This window comes from Salvelinus sp. IW2-2015, linkage group LG2, assembly GCF_002910315.2.
Source record: "Salvelinus sp. IW2-2015 linkage group LG2, ASM291031v2, whole genome shotgun sequence".
Taxonomy (NCBI): domain Eukaryota; kingdom Metazoa; phylum Chordata; class Actinopteri; order Salmoniformes; family Salmonidae; genus Salvelinus; species Salvelinus sp. IW2-2015.
The window spans coordinates 20,683,240-20,707,672 of NC_036839.1; the positions used below are offsets into that span (position 1 = coordinate 20,683,240).

The 24,433-nt window shown below is 41.9% G+C and overlaps 1 protein-coding gene across 2 annotated transcripts in view; it reads left to right on the forward strand.

The window, feature by feature from the left end:
- LOC111976641 (receptor activity-modifying protein 1) overlaps positions 1-24,433 on the forward strand; it is a 70,201-nt gene that overhangs the window by 38,870 nt on the left and 6,898 nt on the right. For both annotated transcript variants that reach the window (XM_024005634.2, XM_024005642.2), the window contains exon 2: positions 2,237-2,372. In XM_024005634.2, the coding sequence (XP_023861402.1) occupies positions 2,237-2,372 (136 nt within the window). The remainder of the gene's footprint in view (positions 1-2,236; positions 2,373-24,433) is intronic.

A 24,433-nucleotide genomic window follows, 5' to 3' on the forward strand; every position in this document is an offset into this window, starting at 1 on the left:
TAGCAAGAGAAATGCAGTAGATGGTATAGAGTACAGTATATACATATGAGATGAGTAATGTAGGTATGTAAACATAAAGTGGCATAGTTTTAAAGTGGCTAGTGATACATGTTTACATAAAGATGGCAAGATGCAGTAGATGAATATACATACAGTACAGTATATACATATACATATGAGATGAGTAATGTAGGGTATGTAAACATTATATTAAGTGGCATTGTTTAAAGTGGCTAGTGGTACATTTTTACATAATTTCCATCAATTCCCATTATTAAAGTGGCTGGAGTTGAGTCAGTATGTTGGCAGCGCCGCTAAATGTTAGTGGTGGCTGTATAACAGTCTGATGGCCTTGAGATAGAAGCTGTTTTTCAGTCTCTCGGTCCCTGCTTTGATGCACCTGTACTGACCTCCGCCTTCTGGATGATAGCGGGTGAACAGGCAGTGGCTTGGGTGGTTGTTGTCCTTGATGATCTTTATTGGCCTTCCTGTGACATCGGGTGGTGTAGGTGTCCTGGAGGGCAGGAGTAGTTTGCGCCCGGTGATGCGTTCTGCAGACCTCACTACCCTCTGGAGAGCCTTACGGTTGTGGCGGAGCAGTTGCCGTACCAGGCGGTGATACAGCCCGACAGGATGCTCTCGATTGTGCATCTGTAGAAGTTTGTGAGTGCTTTTGGTGACAAGCGAATTTCTTCAGCCTCCTGAGGTTGAAGAGGCGCTGCTGCGCCTTCTCACAACGCTGTCTGTGTGGGTGGACCAATTCAGTTTGTCTGTGATGGTACGCTGAGGAACTTTCAATCCACGGTTTCTGGTTTGGGAATGTTTTAATCGTTGCTGTGGGTACGACATCGTCAATGCACTTTCTAATGAAAGTGCAGTCTCCCCCTCAGGAGACTGAAAAGATTTGGCATGGGTCCTCAGATCCTCCAAAAGTTCTACAGKTGCACCATCGAGAGCATCCTGACCGGTTGCATCACCGCCTGCAWTGGAAACTGCTCGGCATCCGACCGTAAGGCGCTACAGAGGGTAGTGCGTACGGCACAGTACATCACTGGGGCAAGGTTTCCTGCCATCCAGGACCTCTATTCTAGGCTGTGTCAGAGGAAGGCCCAAAGAATTGTCAAAGACTCCAGCTACCCAAGTCATAGACTATTCTCTCTACTACCGCACGGCAAGCGGTACAGGAGCTCCAAGTCTAGGACCAAAAGGCTCCTTAACAGCATCTACCTCCAAGCCATAAGACTGTTGAACAATTAATCAAACAGACAACCAGACTATTTTCATTGACCCCCCTTTGTTTTTACACTGCTGCTACTCACTGTTTATTATCTATGCATAGTCACTTTACACCTACCTAAATGTACAAATTACTTCTACTAACCTGTACCCCTGCACATTGACTTGATACKGGTACCCCCTGTAGCCTCGTTATTGTTATGTAATCTTATTGTGTTACTTTTTATTTTATTTTTCACTTTAGTTTATTTAGCAAATATTTTATTAACTCTATTTCTTGAACTGCATTGTTGGTTAAGGGCTTGTAAGTAAGCATTTCACATTTCACAGCACTGTTGTATTCGGGCGCATGTGACAAATACATTTSATCTGATTTGATATCTCTAACACAGAGTGCTTTTCTCAGCTCTGAGCCCTGGGGCAGTGAGGCTCTGTGATGCTCTGCTCCTTGGAGTTGAGAGCGTGTTTGTGCCCTTTTAACAGTTTAAAGCAATCTCACAGTCCAGTCAGCCTTGTCAAACAGCGAGAAACTGCTACCACATGGTGTAGTGTAGACAGCACTTAGAAAGCCTCTCAAAGCCAGAGAATTTTCTACAGGAACTCCAGGTATGAGGTTTTAACCTGTCAGCACTGTGTCAGTTGAGATCTTTCCAGAGCTCTGTTGGATCTCAGAGATAAAATGTTAAGCAGTATCCTCTATTTAATATAGAACTGTTAGATCCCCATACCTCTGCTCATCAATGTGAAACATCTGTGAATGAGAGCTACACTGGCTCAGACCCGTACCATGTGATTATCCCCAGGCTATTGAGTTGGAAGTCAATGGCGTGAGACTACCATGTAGTTAAAGATAAAAAAAACAAGACATTTATCTGAGTCTCTACACTACATCTCTGTTCTAACCCTCTGTCCTCTCTCTCTCTCTGTTCCCTCAGTGGGTTATGCTGTGTTGGTCTACAGTACATCTCTGTTCTGACCCTGTCCTCTCTCTACTCCCCAGCATGCCAGTCTGTGTCGGTGATGGCTTGTGGCGGGACCTATGAGTACGCCATCAAGGAGTTCTGCCTGGGGAAATTCAGACTGGACATGGAGGAACTTGACCAGCATCACTGGTGCAGCTGGGAGGATACAGTGGAGTGAGTATTCTATGTAGCACTAATGTAGTATCTTAGTAGTATTCTATATAGCACCTATGAAGTATTCTCATATTCTACAGATGTAGGATCTTCACTTGATCACCCTGTTGCAGGAGAATGTTCCTGCAATGCAGGAAATGTCAAACTTGTAGTGTATTTTAGTTTTTAAAAGGCTTCTGAAGTTTGCAATTTCCACTCTGAAATGTTAGATTTGATTTTCCCTTACGAAAAATGTATCAACCCAACAAAAATGTTCATTAATTATAATCCCCATAATAATTCACATTTCCTGTTGCTGCAGGATTATCTTCCTGCTGTAACAAACTGGCTCAAATTAAAATCTTACATCTGTATAGCATTCTATCTAATGTAGCACCTCCATGTCATTAACATTACAGTCACTCCTCAACTGGTAGGGAGGTAATAGGGATATGTAACGTTTATTTAATCAGTGTGTGCACAAACCTTTGGCCTGGCAATACTTGCAATTTGAATATGCTGGCGATAGGTTTTCACTTTTTCCGCTCTCACCCTCTCTTGGCTTCTTATGAGCATATCATTAAACTCTTGGAGGTTGACCAAAATGAATCCAAATGTAACAGGCCCAGCCAGTCCCACAGGCTGTTAACTCTAGGAGTAGCATCTTAAATGTAACAGGCCCAGCCAGTCCCACAGGCTGTTAACTCTAGGAGTAGCATCTTAAATGTAGACTGGGGCTGGGTCCCAAATGGTACCCTATTTCTATTTACCGGGGTACCACATAGTATGCTAGTATATACCACTACGATGGTCATCAGTCCAGTCTAATGTCCTCCCACCAGGAACCAGGAATGCTGGGTTGACAGGGTGTTTGTTGCCTGTTTGTCTGCCCCCTTTGCTGGGGTTTTGTTTTTCCTCTCTGGCTGTAATGTTAGTCTGGATTTGTCAATCGGAGGCTTGTGGAAGGTGACACTGGTGTCCCAGCTGTCAGAGCAGTGCCAGGACACTCAGCCCTTTCCTGTCATCGACAGAACAGTCACCTGTCCCCCTCCACCCTGCCACAGGGAGGGACAGTCTGTGTACTTACATAAAAATCACTCTTCGCTATTAAACTTCCTCTATCTTTCATTCTCAACATCCCTCCGTCGTGGCTGGAAATGTTGATTTCTCACGAGGGGAATTATCTCTAAAGGTGTTTGTTTTCCCAAATGATTTGTGAATGGCTGCACTGACACAGTGCTCTGGGGATATGCAGCTTAGAGAGTATCTCATATGGAACAGCTAAGCAACATCCCCAGTTCAGTTACTTGTTTTGGACATGCACACCAGAACAGTACCATTGTCTGTAATAAGGCAAGTCAGACCACCCAGTGTTCACCACAGGAACGATGGGGAGCAGTCTCCTGATCCAGATGCAGTAAGGGCTACAGTAACCTGTCACTGTCCATATCACATCTTGGCAGGCCCTTTTATATTTATTATTTTAGTTAAATCTAGAGTCAGGTTCTGGCTTAGTGGGGGAGATAAACCCACATTGGGTAAGGAAATAAACCAGTTTCAAGCAGTATTTGTGTATGTTTTCAGGGAAACGAAGACCCCCTGGTGTGTGTTCTGATGTACGCAGGGAGAAATGACCCCTGTCAATGCCTCTCAGTTTCAAACCGACATATTGATTCTCTGATTTGCTTATAGAATCGTGAGCTCACAGACACATTCATTCCTGTCTTTCTGCAGACATAATTAAGACATAATTAAAAGTTTGTTCTGTTTAGCAGCGTGTGTGTGTGTGTGTGTGTGTGTGTGTGTGTGTGTGTGTGTGTGTGTGTGTGTGTGTGTGTGTGTGTGTGTGTGTGTGTGTGTGTGTGTGTGTGTGTGTGTGTGCACGTCCACCCCCCTACACCAGAGTTGACCTTGATAGTGATGGCATGTTAATGTTGTATTATGTTAGCATTACCAACACTGCTGTAGAACAAACACAAGAGAGCAGGGTGAAAGGCACAAATCAAATCAAATGTTATTTTTCACATTTGCCGAATACAACAGGTGTTGAAATGCTTACAAGTCCTTAACCAACAATGCAGATTTAATTTTAAGTTATGAATAAACAAATTAGGAACATTTGAGCAGTCTTGATACAAAATTTTGAACAGAAATGCAATGATTCAATGGATCAGTCTAAAACCTTGCACATACACTGCTGCCATCTAGTGGCCACAATCTAAATTGCACTTGGGCTGGAATAATATATTATGGCCTTTCTCTTACATTTCTCAAAGATGATGGTACAAAAAAATGCAAAAGAACGGTTGGCTTTTTCTTCTATTATCTTTTACCAGATATATTGTGTTATATTCTCCTACATTCCTTTCACATTTCCACAAACTTCAAAGTAATTTCCTTTCAAATGGTACGAAGAATATGCATATCCTTGCTTCAGAGCCTGAGCTACAGGCAGCTCGATTTGGGTATGTCATTTTAGGTGAAAATTGAAAAAAAGGGGCGGTTCCTTGTTAAGACAAATAAGTGTTAAGAAAGTATTTACTAAAATAAAGAAAGTAGAAAAATAACAAATAATTAAAGAGCAGCAATAAAATAACAGTAACGAGGCTATATACAGGGGGTACCGGTACAGAGTCAATATGCAGGAGTACAGTTTAGTCGAGGTAATTGAGGTAATATGTATATGTAGGTAGAGGTAAAGTGACTATGCATACAAATAGTCCAGGTGGCCATTTGATTAGCTGTTCCAGGAGTCTCCGCCTTATCTCAGTTCACTGGTCACGATAACAACACCCACCTGTAGCACGCGCTCCAGCAGGTATATCTCACTGATCATCCCTAAAGCAACACCTCATTTGGCCGCCTTTCCTTCCAGTTCTCTGCTGCCTGTGACTGGAACGAATTGCAAAAATTGCTGAAGTTGGAGACTTTTATTTCCCTCACCAACTTTAAACATCTGCTATCTGAGCAGCTAACCGATCACTGCAGCTGTACATAGTCCATCTGTAAATAGCCCACCCAATTTACCTACCTCATCCCCATACTGTTTTTATTTATTTACTTTTCTGCCCTTTTGCACACCAGTATCTCTACTTGCACATGATCATCTGATGATTTATCACTCCAGTGTTAATCTGATAAATTGTAATTATTCGCTCCTATGGCCTATTTATTGCCTATCTCCTCATGCCTTTTGCACACAATGTATATAGACTCTTTTTTTTCCTACTGTGTTATTGACTTGTTTATTGTTTACTCCATGTGTAACTCTGTGTTGTTGTCTGTTCACACTGCTATGCTTTATCTTGGCCAGGTCGCAGTTGTAAATGAGAACTTGTTCTCAACTAGCCTACCTGGTTAAATAAAGGTGAAATAAAGAAATTAAAATAAAATAAATTATGGCTTGGAGGTAGAAGCTGTTAAGAGCCTGGCACTAGACTAGGTGCTCTGGTACTGCTTGCCATGTGGTAGCAGAGTGAACAGTCTACGACTAGTGTGGCTGCAGTCTTTGGCCATTTTTAGGACCTTCCTCTGACACCGCCTGGTGTAGAGGTCCTGGATAGCAAGAAGCTTGGCCCCAGTAATGTACTGGGCTGTACGCACTATCCGCTGTAGTGCCTTGCAGTCGGAGGCCGAGAAGTTACCATACCAGGCAGTGATGCAACCAGTCAGAATGCTCTTGATGGTGCAGCTGTAGAACTTTTGGAGGATCTGAGGACCCATGCCAAATAGGCGTTGTCGTGCCCTATTCACGACTGTCTTGGTGTGTTTGGACAATGATAGTTCGTTGGTGATGTGGACACCAAGGAACTTAAAGCTCTCAACCTGCTCCACTACAGTCCCGTCGATGAGAATGGGGGCATGCTCGGCACTCCTTTTCCTGTAGTCCACGATCATCTCTTTTGTCTTCCTCGCATTGACGGAGAGGTTGTTATCCTGGCACCACACTGCCAGGTCTCTGACCTCCTCCCTATTGGCTGTCTCATCGTTGTCGATGATGAGGCCTACCACTGTTGTGTCGTCGCCAAACTTAATGATGGTGTTGGAGTCGTGCTTGGCCATGCAGTCATGGGTGAACAGGGAGTACAGGAGGGGACTAAGCACGCACCCCTGAGGGGCCCTCGTGTTGAGGATCAACGTGGCAGATGTGTTCTTACCTACCCTTACCACCTGGGGGCGGCCCATCAGGAAGTCCAGGATCCAGTTGCAGAGTGAGGTGTTTAGTCCCAGGGTCCTTAGCTTAGTGATGAGCTTTGAGGGCACTATGGTGTTGAACGCTGAGCTGTAGTCAATGAATAGCATTCTCACTTAGGTTTTCCTTTTGTCCAGGTGGGAAAGGGCAGTGTGGAGTGCAATAGATATTGTATCATCTGTGGATCTGTTGGGGCGGTATGCAAATTGAATTGGGTATAGAGTTTCTGGGATAATGGTGTTGATGTGAGCCATGACCAGCCTTTTAAAGCACCTCATGGCTACAGATGTGAGTGCTACGGGTCAGTATTCATTTAGAAAGGTTACCTTGGTGTTCTTGGGCACAGGGACTATGGTGGTCTGCTAGAAACATGTTGGTATTACAGACTCGGTCAGGGAGAGGTGGAAAATGTCAGTGAAGACACTTGCCAGTTGGTCAGCGCATGCTCGGAGTACATGTCCCGGTAATCCATCTGGCCCTGCGGCCTTGTGAATGTTGACTTGTTTAAAGGTCTTACTCACATCGGCTACGGAGACAGTGATCACACAGTCGTCCAGAACAGCTGGTGCTCTCATGCATGCTTCAGTGTTGCTTGCCTCAAAGTGTGCGTAGAAGTAATTTAGCTCGTCTGGTAGGCTTGTGTTACTGGGCAGCTCGTGGCTGTGCTTCCTTTTGTAGTCCATAATAGTTTGTACGCCCTGCCACATCCAACGAGAGTTTGAGCCGGTGTAGTAGCCTCCTTGGTGATGATATATCTTTGTTGTAAACATTTTATTTAATTTCCTCAAAACTTTGACAGGCATATACTGATCTCATTTTATTATCTTGTAAAAAAGGAATGTCCATACAATTTTTTTTCCATACAGTAACGTAATACAGTATTTTGCCTATTCTATTCTATATTTAAAAACATTGTCATGGTCTTTTAACATACAGTAGGTGTTATGCTCAGACTGGCAAAAGCAGTAGGGAAAGCAACAAGCAACAAGCCACAAAGCCTGTGTGACTATAAACAGATTCCCAAATAGTAGCCTTTTACACTCCCACCCCATTTCCAAACTATGTTTATACATTCTCCTCTCATCAACAGTGTGACCAAAAAGGGCTATTATAAATGAGTAGTTAGTGTGTCATGCCTGGCCTGTCTGTGTGTGGTCCTTTGAGGTGAGGTGGTTATGCTTGGCTTGGGTTCTAGTCCCACTTGGTCTCTCAGCCGTGAAAGGACTCATTAAAGTATGCATAGCCCACCGGCTGCCTCAGCTCCTCCATAATATACACTGCACTGTTTTCAGGACAGTCAACCTGTCACTGTTCTGAGTGGACTGCCTAGCAGGTTTAGTTAGCACTGGTGACTTAGCATAGACTGRCAAACCCCTTAGCAAACCTGCACCAATGTAACTTGACGATTGAGCCTCAGACACAGAACTTCACTTGTTGTGAGAATACAGAGAGCAGGCAAGATGGGATCCTTTTCTATGTTGTAGTGTTTCTGCAGTCTCAGTCCCAACAATAGACTGTGAAACCCATTCACTATCACAGAAAAACAAATCTATCAGAGGGCTGCACACCACTCCACTAGCATCATTTTAGAGACAACCCGCTGGCCACTGTGTAGAATACTTCACACATTCTGCAGTCAGGCAGCAAGCATAGAGCTGCACTGCTCTAAAGGTCCCATCGCGTGTGAACTACATGGGGCCACGTTACCTGCCCCAGGCCTGAGCTCTGTAGACTCCACTCCGTCTTCTCTTGGCAGGTGGCATCTCTCTCTCTCTTTCTCTTAGCACGCTATGATGACCAATCGGCTAAACAATCTCCCTCTGCTGTTAAATCACACACAAAAACCTGCAGGACCATAGCATCAGGGTGGTTGACATGATGTAGAGAGCGAGAGGTGAGGATAGGACAGCGTTAAGCGCCCACGCTCTGTGTCACACTTAAAAAATTGTCTAAATTTGCTGTGTGTTACAGGACCCACAAATAGCAAAAGTAGTGCATTTTTTATCTTGACCCAGCCTCCCTTGATATCAAAGTTTGGTCTTTATTCCTGAGGTAGAGGATGTGTTCTATGGCCATCTGAGAATTAGGTAACCTACACGTGTGGTCAAAAAACACAATAATTGAACTAACGAACGGGCGGACGGACTATCTAACTAACTAACTTAGATATTTTCCTTGATCCACTCTTCCCTTCTAACTCTCTCCATTCAGCTCTAAGTTCATGTTTTATATAGTTTATGATCTACTCTCTGTGATCAGTCTGTTGAACGCTGTGGCAGTCGGTCATGCCTGTTTGGGAATCATTCATGATGTAGACATGCCTGTATGAGTGTACTGGCCAATAAGCTTCATCATATCCGCACTAAATCTTATGACCTCAGGTGTTTGGAAATAACTGCGGTTCTTGAACCACTATGATTGCATCGCTAATTACACTGTAATCAGAGGAATTGGACTGTGTTTTTACATAGCTCTCCAGATGGCTGCTAGCCAGAGACTTAGCCTAATGCTCTAAAATAAGGCGGCCATGAGGTTTGTTCTGTGTTTGCGTCCCAAATGGCACCCTATTCCCTATATAGTGCAATGCTTTTGACTAGGGCCATATGCACTATATAGGGAATAGGGTGCCATTTGCAGCTCTTAATCCAAGCAACTCTTTCTCTGTGCTCTCCTGATCAATAGCCAGAATGTTCACCTTGGAACCTAATGTTTCCACTGGATTTTCGTTCAGGGAGAGAAGGTAAAGTCGGATGCTATTGCTAGGGATATCAGATACTTGTCTCGTCTGTCTCCCCATCCCCTGCCTGCCTTTAGTTGAAATCAGTCAGTTTGGTTTGGCTGGAGGAGCGTCTCCGTCTGGATCTGAAGGCTCAGCTTCGATCACCCTGTTTTTGGTTGAAGGATCACCCTGTTMTTTMMMGGGGGGGGGGGGCATTTTGTGACAGTTGAGGGAATCATTTATAAACCTTTATACCATGGCATTGTTGAATACTAATTTCTGATTGGCTTGAAGGAAGGGTATTCTAGAGCGTGCATTATTTAAGTGATAATGCCAGAGAACCCGGTGTTTGGAGGATATATTGGCATGGGTGTTGCCAAACCGTGTTGCCAAATGCTTCAAGAGCATTATCACTTCGATACAATGTGTTACCAAAATCAACATAATCAAATAATGATTGACATATTTTCATTAAAAACATTATTTTGATTAATCTATTCATACTATTTCATCCTTCCACAAGATATAATACCCAAGCCAGTTGGTCGTTCGTTCTATCGGTTCGGTTGTCAGAGACGTGACTCAGTCGTTCAGTCTTTTTGTTCCGTATCTATGGACGTGTCCTAGTCGTTTGTTCTAAATGTTCCATTGCATACTGGCAGGCAACGTTCTTATCCCTTGCTTGCTAGCTAGCCAACTATGGCTAATTTAACATCGCCTCAAAAAGTGCAGCCAGAATAACAGCAAAGTAGCTGCKTTTGCATTTGTTTAAGCTGTTTTCTGCTGACATTTATTTGGATACATCCATAARAATGAGCTAGTGAGGCGCGATTTCGCCTGGCATAGAAAATGCGCTCACTCGTCAGGACACTGTTGTTCAGAGGAGCTAGCCAACAACACAGCTAACACAATCACTTCAAACTGAAGCTGGAAAGACTGCAAACTAGCTGTACTTTGTTTAGTTTGACCTTTTTTCAATTGACATTTCTTTGTAGATATTCATAAAAATTATGCCAGCTGATTCATGATTTCGACGGGCTGAGAAACGCTGCCTGCCTGCCTGACTGACTTCTGACATGTTCATTACTATGGGACAGCTGGAGATCGAATTTGAATATTGAAACAATGTTGCAAACATCGGAGAGACAGACAGCAAGGTTTATACAAATCTATGCTGTTGAAAACTAAATGTCAGTCTAAAAGAAATGTGCTTTTAATAATGGGTATTAAGTTTATAAATTGCCTGGCTGGGCTGATGAGACAGGGGATTGCACAGTCAGATGGAACYGAGTAAATATGCATTTTAACGTCATAGATTTAGCCAATGGTAACGTGTGGAATAGACACCGGCTGGAATGCATTTTTAACGCATCAGCATTCAGGAGTAGACCCACCTGTTGTATAATTCTCTATAACGCACAGTATATTTGCACGGTAGAATTCAATGGTTATGGCTCATTCATACATGTTTTAAGTTTGAGCTGCTTTTGAAAGCAAAAGTCGAATTGAAACCATTGTTGAATTCGATTTTCATAATAGCAAGCTAGGACGATGATTTGGTTAGCTAAACTAGCAAGTCTGTTTGGTTACCAAGGCAACTACTGTCCCTATCTAGTAAACGTTCTAGCTACTTCAGTGGATGTTGAACATGTTTCTAGTGGCAAATTTGTTCAATTATAGACATGGTATAAAATGGATAATCAACTCGTGGCTCTATGCGTTCTCTGGAAAATAATGCAACTCTGTGGAAGGTTAGTAATGGGGAACAGAGGCGTAAAAGTCCTTAAACTGTAATTTTCTTCTTGCTTTTTTCATGAATTTGTATGTACATATTCTTCCTATTGCAGTGCATTTTTTTCCATTCAAATATTTGTGAAAAACAGACAATAAAGAAATATCTAATCAACTCTATTCTGGCAATATAGAATGTTGAACAACCTTGAGATACAAAATGTGCATGTTTGAGATACACAGGTTGTGTGTAGGTCTGCACAGGTCAACAGATATTTACAGAAACATCCTATCAAGTACCACAATAATCATATATTTTATGTATCACTATATATCCCCCCCCCCCCCCCCCCCCCATGCTATCTAGTAAACGTTCTAGCTACTTCAATGGATGTTGAACACGTTTCTAGCGGCAAAGAGGGCCCAAATGCTTCCGACCGTTGTTCTGGAGAGCTTCTAAGGAAAAAGGGAGATGCTTGCAAGCCGAAGAACACCATCCCAACCTTGAGCACAGGGGTGGCAGCATCATGTTGTGGGGGTGCTTTGCTGCAGGAGGGACTGGTGCACTTAACAAAATAGATGGCATCATGAAGTAGGAAAATCAAGTGGATAAATTGAAGCAACATCTCAAGACATCAGTCAGGAAGTTAAAGCTTGGTCGCAAATGGGTCTTCCAAATGGACAATGACCCCAAGCATACATCCAAATTTGTGGCAATATGGCTTAAGGACAACAAATTCAAGGTATTGGAGTGGCCATCACAAAGCTCTAACCTCAATCCCATAGAAAATGTGTGTGCAAAACTGAAAAAGCATGTGCGAGCAAGGATGCCTACAAACGTGACTCTGTTACACCAGCTCTTTCAGGAGGAATTGGCCAAAATTCACCCAACATATTGTGGGAAGCTTGTGGAAGGCTACTCAAAACGTTTGACCCAAATTAAACAATTTAAAGGCAATGCTACCAAATAATAATTGAGTGTATGTAAACTTCTGACCCACTGGYAATGTGATGAAAGACATAAAAGCTGTCATGCAATCTATGCGTAGTGGGTGCAGAGTCAGGCGCAGGAAGCAGAGGGTAAAGAACAATGTTTTATTCCGGCGCAGGGGAAAATGGTCACGCCAAAACACCAGGCGCAAATAACAAGACCGGCCCAAAACCAGGACCCAACCAGTCCGGAGGAAAAAACAAAGGAAATCGCACAACCACAAACATGAACAGAGGAAAAATAWGCCCGCACAAAGAGCAGGCSGGCATACKGGCTTAAATAMCCCAACTAAAACCTAAACAAGAAACAGGTGTAACCAATAAGACAAAAACAACAGAAAAGGGAAAAAGGGATCGGTGGCAGCTAGTAGACCGGTGACGACGACCGCCGAGCGCCGCCCGAACAGGAAGAAGAGCCACCTTCGGTGGGAGTCGTGACAAAAGCTGAAATAAAAAATCATTCTCTCTACTATTATTCTGACATTTCACGTTCTTAAAATAAAGTGATGATCCTAACTGACCTAAGATAGGGAATTTTTACTAGGATTAAATGTCAGGAATTGTGAAAAACTGAGTTTAAATGTATTTGGCTAAGGTGTATATAAACTTCCTACTTCAACTGTAAATCAAGCAACAGGGCTAAGTAGGCTACCCATTGGACTGAACCACAAAGTCAGGATTGTAGTTCAAATGGCTGGTTCTCAAATCTATGAAGTGTCAAAATGTACACTATACAAAAGTTGTTTATGAATAATAAAATATTGTCAATTAACCACATTTTGTCTTACCCATTCTGATGGTGGTGTCATCCTTTGTCCACGCTTTTGTGAATTTGGGGAGAAGGAATGCAGCTGCGATCAGCTCAGGGTCTTGAAACATGTGGCTGAAGAGCCTCTTCAGTCCCAGTTGTAGCACATCCAGAGGCTTACAGTACTTCAGGGACAACTTGATTCAGTCAAGTTTTGTGATCAGCAGGTTGGTAGTTGGAAGTAGCCACCCAATCTGGACATTGGTTTCAGCCTGCAGGATGTTGATGACCTTTACGACTGGGCTCATTGTGGCAACATACTCTGTGAGGAAGGCGAGTTCAGCTGGATTGAACCAGAGAAAAAAAAACACTAACAATAATAATGTGTTTCCTATCCTACAAAGGGGACCACTAACCATTTCACCTGATTTAACAACAGGAATCAATGAGTAGTTGACTAAATGATAGTGTATGGCTACAATATGTGAAACAGTTATTAGTCAACATATTTAGATGATATTCAAGACCTTACATTATGATAAAATAATACATAATCCTTACTTACATTGGAACCTTGAAGTCTGTGCAGAGAACTCTGACGGCCGCCTCTCCTTTGTCTTTGACGATCCTATGGAGTCTTTCTACAGCCATGAACCAGGAGTTCCACCTTGTAGCATTCGGGCGCAGCAGCTGGAGGTCGCAAGCATCTTCAACGGTTTCGGCTGCAAGTGTGGATCTCCCGCGTTTGTTCCAAAGTGCTTGGCACTTGCCAAATGTTGAACAGGACACTTTTTTGTAAGCCTCACTGGATGTTGCTTTTAGGGAATTGCCTTTAGATACTAAGTTGAGTAAGTGGCAAGCACAACGCTGGTGCTTTGGCAGCTGGTACTCAAAACCATCACCTTCATTCAGGATCGTTGCCACATCAACAAACTTCACTTCTTCAATCTCCTCTTGTTCCTCTTCACCATCGTCCTGTCCTGGCTGAGCTGCTTCACCCCCACCACCCACTGCTTCGACTGCCTCGTTATTTTCATCTGCTCCATAAACTTGGAAAGCTTTCAAGAAGTTAGAGCCATTGTCTGTTATTGTTCTTACAATCGTACTCCGGATTTCAAACTTGGCACCTGCCAACACATCAAAGGTGTGCGATCCTCTCAACTGTTTACAGGCCAGGGATGCAGAGCATATGTTGAGACTGTCAGGGTCTATCCAATGGGCTGTAACACCAATGAAACTCCATCTTCTTGCAGACCAGCAGTCGGTGGTGGTGGCGACGTGGTCAACTCCTCTCATGGCCTCAGTCACCTTCTTCTTCATTTCCTTGGATGCTTCATCAATCCTGGAGCGCAGTGTGGGCCTTGATATTATCTTTGAGTTAGGCTGCAGATCCTGCACAAACTCTCTGAATGGTTTTTGTTCTACAACAGCAAATGGTTGGAGACCTTGGACCACATACTTCACCACAGCTTTGCCAATGGATATTTGAGACACTGCCTTCAGTAATGTGCTCTGCTTGATGGTGGAGGGAGTGTCAGGGGCATCTTTTATCTTCAGTGTGTTTGCTGTCAGTTCTCCATACTTCATTTACTTCTTAAGATGGTGTACCTGCTTTCTCTGAAATAATAATAAAAGGAAAAGAAAGACAATAGTTACTTAGCTAGATAACTACCATCACGAAATACTTAAGGTATAGGATCCTAATTTTAAAGCTATAAGCAACATTAGTTAAGTGATAGTTTTTTTGTGAGCATTTAATATTACTATGAGAAAAAACAATGTTAATTGATTTAGCTAGTAGGTGACATCAATAGCTTAAGTCTACAGTAATTAACTAGGTAAGAAGAACAACTTTATCAACTAGCACATGGGGTGGCAGGTAGCCTAGTGGTTAGAGCGTTTGATTAGTAACCGAAAGGTTGCAAGATCGAATCCCTGAGCTGACAAGGTAGAAATCTGTTGTTCTGTACCTGAACAAGGCAGTTAACCCACTGTTCCTAGGCCGTCATTGAAAATAAGAATTTGTTCTTAACTGACTTGCCTGATTAAGGAAAGAAAAAATACATAAAATGTCTAGCTAAACTAGTGGGTGTTAGCTAAAATGTGAAACCTAATGTTAGCTAACTTAGCTTGACATGGGGTGTTTAGAGAAAAAGGTATTTGGCTAGACTAATGTTAGCTGACACAAATGGGCCCAGATTTGGAATGTACTTTCAGCTAGGGGGCACTATTTTTATGTTTGGAAAAATAACGTTCCCAAGGTAAARGGACTATTTCTCAGGCCCAGATGCTAGAATGTGCATTTAATTGACAGATTAGGATAGAAAACACTCTAACGTTTCCAAAACTGTCAAAATCTTGTCTGTGAGTATAACAGCACTGATTTTGTAGGTGAAAACCTGAGGAAATCCAACCCGGAAGTGCCTTTTATTTGGAAAAATCCCTGTTCCATTGCTTGCCCATCCTTCATTTAAAGGGGTATCAACCAGATTCCTTGGCTTTCTCAGGCTGTGACCAGGCTTTAGACATAGTTTCAAGCTTTTATTTAGAAAAATTAGCGAGATTTATCAAAACGCGTCAGGTGTCCTTTGATTAGTTCATGCGCGTGAGAGTTGTCGCTCGACATTTTCCTTCTCTGTAGTATTGAATAGTTTACCGTCCGGTTGAAATATTATTGATTATGTGTGTTAAAAACAACTTGAGGATTGATTATAAAAAACGTTTGACATGCTTCTACGAGCATTACGGATACTTTTTGGAATTTTCGTCTGCCCTCGTCTGCCCTTCAGGACCGGCACGAGCCTGTGGTTTTCTGAACATAACGTGCAAAGCAAATGGAGGTTTTTGGTTATAAAAATAATATTTATCGAACAAAAAGAACATTTATTGTGTAACTGGGAGTCTCGTGAGTGCAAACACCCGAAGATCATCAAAGGTAAGCGATTAATTTTATTGCTTTTCTGACTTTCGTGACCAAGCTAATTTGCGGCTAACTGTTCTTACTGTTTTGTCTAGTGATTGATAAACTCACAAACYCTTGGATTGCTTTTGCTGTAAAGCATATTTTTTAAATCTGACACGATAGGTGGATTAACAACAAGCTAAGCTGTGTTTTGGTATATTTCACTTGTGATTTCATGATTATAAATAAAAAATAGCAAATTATTTGGCGCTCTGCAAATCAGCGGTTGTTTACGAAAATGATCCCGCTAAAGGGATCCGTGCGTCAAGAATTAACTCATGTCAGTTTAGTTAGATTGCGTTAGTTAACAAAGAATCTGAATCTGTGCACATTTTAGCCAGCTAAAGTAGGTAACGTTAGTTACTAAACTATTTAGGTATAGGATTAAGCAAACATGGGCTGGTTAGCTAATGTTAGATAGCATGCTAATATAAGTATCATTAGCTTGCATGCTAACGTTATTCTAGCTAGCTAGCAAGCTAACAGTAGGCCTACATCAATGTGTTTTTTTAGATTCGACGGCGAGTTCTTGAACGCTAGTATTTCCTGAACTTTTGGTAAACATAACAGACATTTCATCCGGTAGAATGAATCCTTCATTCAGAGAAAATAAAACATATAGCCAAGGGTGTTCGTCCTCATCAGGAGGTGGTGGTAGAGCGATTGAGTGGATGACTGTTTTGCATGTGACAGGTTCCTAGTCCTGGTTGGGGGAGGGGGGGGGGGTTTACACTTTAGGGCCCATGGATTTGCCCAAACATGTGAGGATTGGCTCAACTCTGCTTGCATGTCGTCGCCTGCTGCCTAGCAAAATAAGTTCACCCATCAGTGCATATTTCTACTTCGTTACTTTACACAACTGAGTGTGCACGCGTGCACAGACACACACATGCACATTGCTTTACTCTCCTCCGCCTCAACCTCCCTTCATCTATATTATATGAGAACCCACGGTGCCATTAAAGACTTTGAGCAAACAGACATAGAGACAGAAGGGTGAACAGACAGACAGAGAGACAGAAGGGTGAACAGAGAGAACATTTCAATACTATGAGGCCTCTTCAATAACAATAGGGTTGCCATGCACTACCTACCTCCTTGAATCACTTTGCTGATTGTTGTGGTGAGTTGAAGATGAAAGAGAGATGACAAATGCTCAAGACCCTCTGAGTTTCTCCCTGTATAATTCATAACATTCTTAGAAGAAATTGTGCGATCTAGAACCTAAAAAGGTTCTTTGGCTGTACCATAGAAGAACCATTTGAAGAAACCTTTTGGTTCCAGGTAGAACCCTCTTGGGTTCTGTCTGAAACCAAAAAAGGGTTCTACCTTGAGCCAAACATAACCTTGAGCCAAACGTAATTCTCATGTGGGGACAGCTGAAGAACCCTTTTGAAACCCTTTTTTCAAAGAGTGAAGGAATGAGGGAGCATCAGCAGCACCTTCTGCTTAGACTGAGAGTACTAACAGAGAATATTCCTTTAAGCTAACTCATGAGCCATACTGTCAAAGGATATATTTATTTTAAAAAGTACTTGTATTTCTGAATAATTCCACTGGCATTACAGTAACTGATTCCATAGGAAGTCTTTGGCATAATTTGCTTGGATCTATGTCAATGTGATCATATACAGAAGTATCTTTGAAGAGCTGGCACTAAGCAGCTGCAGGAGTATTCACTGCTATGCAGACCAGGCTCTGACCAAAACAGAGCAGAGCTGAAGAACTACAATGAATGCAGAACAGAACATGTGTAGAGCTTCCGCAGGTCAGCAGAACTTTTCTATGAACATATAGAACTTATAGATATTAGAAGTACAGAAGACAGTGGAGCTGGCTGTAGAAATATAGAACTGTTGAACTCTATAACTTTAGAAATTGAGATTAATGTTGCATAACTTTTGTACAGAGCTCTAGTGGAACTAGATAGGTGGGTTAGCTGTTGCTGCTCCACACATAGACAAGAGAGGGACAAAGCCAGGATACTGTTTCTCCCATCAACTGCTACAGAGATACAGTGAGCTAACTTGATGAAACAGTTTGACAGAGCGGCCTGTTTGGGATACTGAGGTTTGCAAAGAGGACGAGGAGGAGAAGTAATTTGGCATTCTCTGTGCTGCTGCCTCCAAAGAGAGGAGTGTGGCAAACTTTGTGGTGAGTGGTGACACAAATCCATTTAAGTTGTGATGCTGAATCAAATAAAGTGCTTTGAGAGGTGGCTTTGACGGGAGAAGACTCTCCTGTCATCACACAGTTCCAGTTGAACGACTGCACTCAAAGTACTTCAATACCACAGATAAAATAAAAAATTCAGGGTTGTGAAAAACCGGCTGTAAAAGATTTCCCCTTATCAACAGAAATGTCCATGTGCATATCAGAAGTATGTCAAAAACCAGGCCCAGATGATATCTCTGTTTCCTCTGACTTTTCTGTACAGTTGGTACGATATAGACTCAAACAAACGCTGAGGGAAGAACACTTCAGAAATGAAGAAGTTCATGCAGATGTTAGATGAAAGAAAATGAACATGGAAAAACTATTGACCTGCAAACTGTACTGAGTTGCAGGTACAAGGTGTTGTCGCCTCTTTCTAGTTGAGAGTAAGTGGAAGTATCTTGCTGCTAAGCTACAGTCACATCCCTCTGTGTGTTGACGTTAGTCCCTGTCCCTCCTTGTCCCTCCACCCAGTTATATTTAGTGGTGTTAAACCTTCCTGAAATTCAATCTGGTGGCAAAATGTGCTGTAGGATTTTCCCACCCCATGTCCATCTGAATGGAGAGAGTTGGAGCATATCCTGGACCTCCCTACTTTAGACACAGGAGAATCTAAACTYGTCACAGGGAATCTAAACTAGTTACTGTGTTGTCATGACTCTATTTCAACAGCTACACAGCTGAGGCTCACAAAGTCAGCATCGGCATGTTTCGAGGTTAAAAACGACGGTTGAAAAAGTTAGTTAGTAGCGCACACTACCGGTCAAAAGTTTAAGAATACCTACTCATTCAAGGGTTTTACTTTATTTTTTACTATTTTCTACATTGTAGAATAATAGTGAAGACATCAACACTATCAAATAGCACATATGGAATCATGTAGTAACCAAAAAAGTGTTAAACAAATCAAAATATATTTTATATTTGAGATTCTTCAAATAGCCACCTTTTGCCTTAATGACAGCTTTGCACACTATTGCCATTCTCTCAACCAGCTTCACCTGGAATGCTTTTCCAACACTCTTGAAGGAGTTCCCACATATGCTGAGCACTTGTTGGCTGCTTTTCCATCACTCTGCGGTCCGGCTCATCCCAAACCATCCCAATTTGGTTGAGGTCGGGGGACTGTGGAGGCCAGAGCATCTGATGCAGCACTCCATCACTCTCCTTCTTGGTAAAATAGCCCMTACACAGCCTCGAGGTGTGTTGGGTGATTGTCCTGTTGAAAATCAAATGATAGTCCCACTAAGCCCAAACCAGATGGGATGGCGTATCGCTGCAGAATGCTGTGGGAGCCATGCTGGTTAAGTGTGCCTTGAATTCTAAACAAATCACAGACAGGGTCACCAGCAAAGCACCCCCACACCATAACACCTCGTCCTCCATSCTTTATGTGGGAAATACACAAATACAGAGATCATCCGTTCACCCACACCGCGTCTCACAAAGAGAATTTTGACTCCAGACAAAAGGACAAATTTACACCGGTCTCAAATTTGCAAGTCTCTTCTTATTATTGGTGTCCTTTAGTAGTGGTGTCTTTGCAGCAATTTGACTATGAAGGCCTGATTCACGTAGTCTCATCTGAACAGTTGATGTTGAGATGTGTCTGTTACTTGAACTCTGTGAAGCATTTATTTGGGCTGTAATTTCTGAGGCTGGTATCTCTAATGAACTTATCCTCTGCAGCAAAGGTAACTCTGGGTCTTCCTTTCCTGTGGTGGTCCTCATGAGAGCCAGTTTCATCATAGCGCTTGATGGTTTTTGCGACTGCACTTGAAGAAACTTTCAAAGTTCTTGACATTTTCTGGATTGACTGACCTTCATGTCTTAAAGTAATGATGGACTGTTGTTTCTCTTTGCTTATTTGAGCTGTTCTTGCCATAATATGGACTTGGTCTTTTACAAAATATGTCTATCTTCTGTATACCACCCCTACCTTGTCTCAACACAACTGATTGGCTCAAACGCATTAAGAAGGAAAGAAATTCCACAAATTAACTTTTAACAAGGCACACCTGTTAATTGAAATGCATTCCAGGTGACCTCATGATGCTGGTTGAGAGAATGCCAAGAGTGTGCAAAGCTGTCATCAAGGCAAAGGGTGGCTACTTTGAAGAATCTCAAATCCAAAATATATTTAGATTTGTTTAATAGTTTTTTGGTTACTACATGATTCCATATGTGTTATTTCATAGTTTTGATGTCTTCACTATTATTCTACAATGTAAAGATAAAGAGAAACCCTTGAATGAGTAGGTGTGTCCAAACTTTTGACAGGTACTGTATATCTGGGGAAGGGTATAAAACAATTGAGAGTGTTGAAAGTTTCCAAGAGCACAGTGGTCTCCATGATTGGGAAATAGAAAAATATGGATATACCCAGACTCTGCCTAGAACTGGCTGTCCGACTAAATTGAGTAACCGGGCAAGAAGGACCTTGGTCAGGGAGGTGACCAAGAACCCAATGACCACTCTGCCAGAACTATAAAGTTCCTTGGCTGAGATGGGAGAACCTGCCAGAAGGACAGCAGTCTCTACAGCAGCGATCATCAATTAGATTCAGCCACAGGCTGAATGGTCGGGGGGACGGAACATAATTACAAATAATTTGTAGACTGCAAATTGACCACAAGCAGCCCAAACAGATATAATATTTGACTAAAACTAAATCATTTCAAAACGTGTATTTGTATATGATCACGTGTCTTCATACGTGGGAATACTTGGGAAAAGATTTCCAAAATTAAATCAATTGGAGCTGATTTCCTGGTGTTTTATAGTCTTTTATGTTTAACTAAGAAAATATAAATATATTTTGCTCAGAAAACTTGGGGGCACACGTAAAACACCCTGCAGGAACCCTGCTCTACAGCATTTCACCAAGCTGGGCTTTATGGGAGAGTGGCCAGACGGAAGCAACTACTGAGAAAAAGACACAAGTGTCACGTTCTGATCTTAGTTCCTTTTTTATGTCTTAATTTTAGTTTGGTCAGGGCGTGAGTCTATGTTGTTTTTTCTATGTTTTGTTCTGTTGTTCTATTTCTATGTGTTTGGCCTAGTATGGTTCTCAATCAGAGGCAGGTGTTAGTCGTTGTCTCTGATTGGGAGCCATATTTAGGTAGCCTGTTGTCTATTGTGTTTTGTGGGTGGTTGTTTCCTGTGTCTGTACCATACGGGACTGTTTTGATTTTCGTTTGTTCTGTCACTTTGTTATTTTGTATTTTTGTAGTGTTCAGTTTTACATATTAAAATGGACACTTACCACGCTGCACATTGGTCCGATATCTCTTACTCCTCGTCAGAAGAATAGGAAAGTTGTTACAACAAGACAGCACACCTGGAGTTTGCAAAAAGGCACGTGAAAGATTCTGTGGTCTGATGAGACAAAAATGTAACTATTTGGCCTGAATGCAAAGRGCTATGTCTGGAGAACCAGGCACAGCTCATCACCAGTCTAACACCATCCCTACTGTGAAACATCATGGTGGCAGCATCATGCTATGGGGATTCTTTTCAGTGGCATGGACTGGGAGACTGGTAAGGATAGAAGGAACAATGAATGGAGCCAAATACAGGTAAATGAGAACCTGCTTCAGAGTGCAAACGGCCTTAGACTGGGGCTAAGATTTATGTTCCAACAGGACAATGACATACAGCCAAAGCAACACTGGAATGGCTTCAGAACAATATTTTTTTTTTCAATGTTTGATTTGATTTATTTAACCTTTATTTAACTAGGCAAGTCAGTTAAGAACAAATTCTTATTTACAATGACGGCCTACCAAAAGGCAAAAGGCTTCCTGTGGGGACGGGGGCCTTGGATAATTTTTTWAAAATAAATACAATATAAATATACGACAAAACACAKATCACAACAAGAGAGCAACACAACACTACATAAAGAGAGAACTAAGACAGCAACATAGCAAGGCAGCAACACATGACAACACAGCATGGTAGCAACACGACATGGTAGCAGCACAAAACATGGTACAAACATTATTGGGCACAGACAACAGCACAAAGGGCAAGAAGGTAGAGAAAACAATACATCACACAAAGCAGCCACAACTTTCAGTAAGAGTGTCCATGGTTGAGTCTTTGGATGAAGAGGTTGAGATAAAACTGTCCAGTTTGAGTGTTTGTTGCAGCTCGTTCCAGTCGCTAGCTGCAGCGAACTGAAAAGATAAGCTAGGAACGATCCATTTCCTCCGATTATGAAATGATGCAGATGACGTGACTTTGGCAAGCGTCCCATTTTCAGTAAACCAGCGGTAATATAAAGGTAATCAATTCTGTCATGTAAACAATGGTTATTTGAAGTAATAACAAATCAAATGTTATTTGTCACATACACATGGTTAGCAGATGTTAATGCGAGTGTAGCGAAATGCTTGTGCTTCTAGTTCCGACAATGCAGTAATAACCAACGAGTAATCTAACCTAACAATTCCACAACTACTACCTTATACACACAAGTGTAAAGGGATAAAGATTATGTACATAAAGATATATGAATGAGTGATGGTACAGAACGGCATAGGCAAGATGCAGTAGATGGTATCGAGTACAGTATATACATATGAGATGAGTAATGTAGGGTATGTAAACATAAAAGTGGCATAGTTTAAAGTGGCTAGTGATACATGATTACATAAAGATGGCAAGATGCAGTAGATGATATAGAGTACAGTATATACATATACATATGAGATGAGTAATGTAGGGTATGTAAACATTATATTAAGTGGCATTGTTTAAAGTGGCTAGTGATACATTTTTGATCAATTTCCATCCATTTCCATTATTAAAGTGAGCTGGAGTTTAGTCAGTATGTTGGCAGCAGCCACTCAATGTTAGTGGTGGCTGTTTAACAGTCTGATGGCCTTGAGATAGAAGCTGTTTTTCAGTCTCTCGGTCCCTGCTTTGATGCACCTGTACTGACCTCGCCTTCTGGATGATAGCGGGGTGAACAGGCAGTGGCTCGGGTGGTTGTTGTCCTTGATGATCTTTATGGCCTTCCTGTGACATCGGGTGGTGTAGGTGTCCTGGAGGGCAGGTAGTAAGGCCGTAAGTCTGTCATGGATAAATGTCAGAGGAGAGAATAGGGGCTTGCTCATATTTCTATTCCCTGTAGGAGATCTAATTTTACACTCCTTCTTCCTGTCTCTCAACCCTACCTCTCTCTTCACTGTGTATGTACCTCTCTCTCTTCCTCCCAGTCTCTCTCATCTCCCTGCTCTCTGTTGCCCCTATCTATACTTTGTTCTTGCTGTTCAATTTTTTTAGGAATTATTTAATTTGTTCCTAGATATTGTTTATTCCTGTCCATATGTCTGCTGCCACTGTACTGTTGTATCCTTTTTGCCAAGTCAGTATTGCAAAATAGAAAGTATTCTCATCTTAATAACCTACCTGGTTAAATAGAGGTCATATGTTATCAGTGGTGGAAAAAGTACTCAATTGTGATACTTGAGTAAAAGTAAAGATACCTTAATAGAAAATGACTCAAGAAAAAGAGAAAGTCACCCAGTAAAATATTACTAGAGTAAAAGTCTAAAAGTATTTGGATTTAAATATACTATATATTAAATGTAATATATAAGTATAAAAAGTAAATGGAATTGCTAAAATGTACTTYAGTATCAAAATTAAAAGTATAAACCATTTCAAATTCCTTATATTAAGCAAATCAGACGGCACAATTTTATTTTTAGATTTTTATTGACGGATAGCCAGGGGCAGGCACACTCCAACACTCAGACATCATTTACAAACGAAGCATTTGTGTTTAGTGAGTCCGCCAGATCAGAGGCAGTAGGGATGACCAGGGATGTTCTCTTGATAAGTGTGTGAAATGGACAATTTTTCTATCAAAATGTAACAAATAATTTTGGCTGTCAGGTGAAAATGTATGGAGTAAAAAGTACATTATTTTCTTTAGGACAGTGGTGAAGTAAAAGTAAAAGTTGCCAAAAATATAAGTAGTAAAGTACAGATACACCAAAAAACATATTTTAGTAAAAATGTTGTATTTTTACTTAAGTACTTTAAACCACTGTATGTTACTGTACATCTTAAGGTGATTAGCATGCATGGATATAATGTATGTCTGGCTTGGAAGATGGGCCCGATGGTCTGCCTTTACTCGATGTATCACTCTCCCACTGGGGGAAAGTTCTAGCTGGGACTGGGGGGTTGGTGGGAGCAAGGCGGGGGTAAAAGGGGGTTGGAGGGAACAGGACTCATTGGTTGTGTATGGGAAACCTGGGGATTCTAAAAAGGTCCTAGCTATGCCAGACGTTCCATGCCAGGGAGGATGTGGGTATAAATAACAGGCCATGTTGCGGGCATGCTCTGAGGAAAGGGGGAGAGGAGGCCCTTCAATCAGAGACCTGTCAGGAAGAGGGGAGGGTGTGTGTGTGCTTTTCAGAGTGTGTGTTTTTATGTATGGCGTGGACCCTCTGTCATTACCATGAATCATTACTCTCAATCATGACAGGACTGGACAGACACAGGGGTG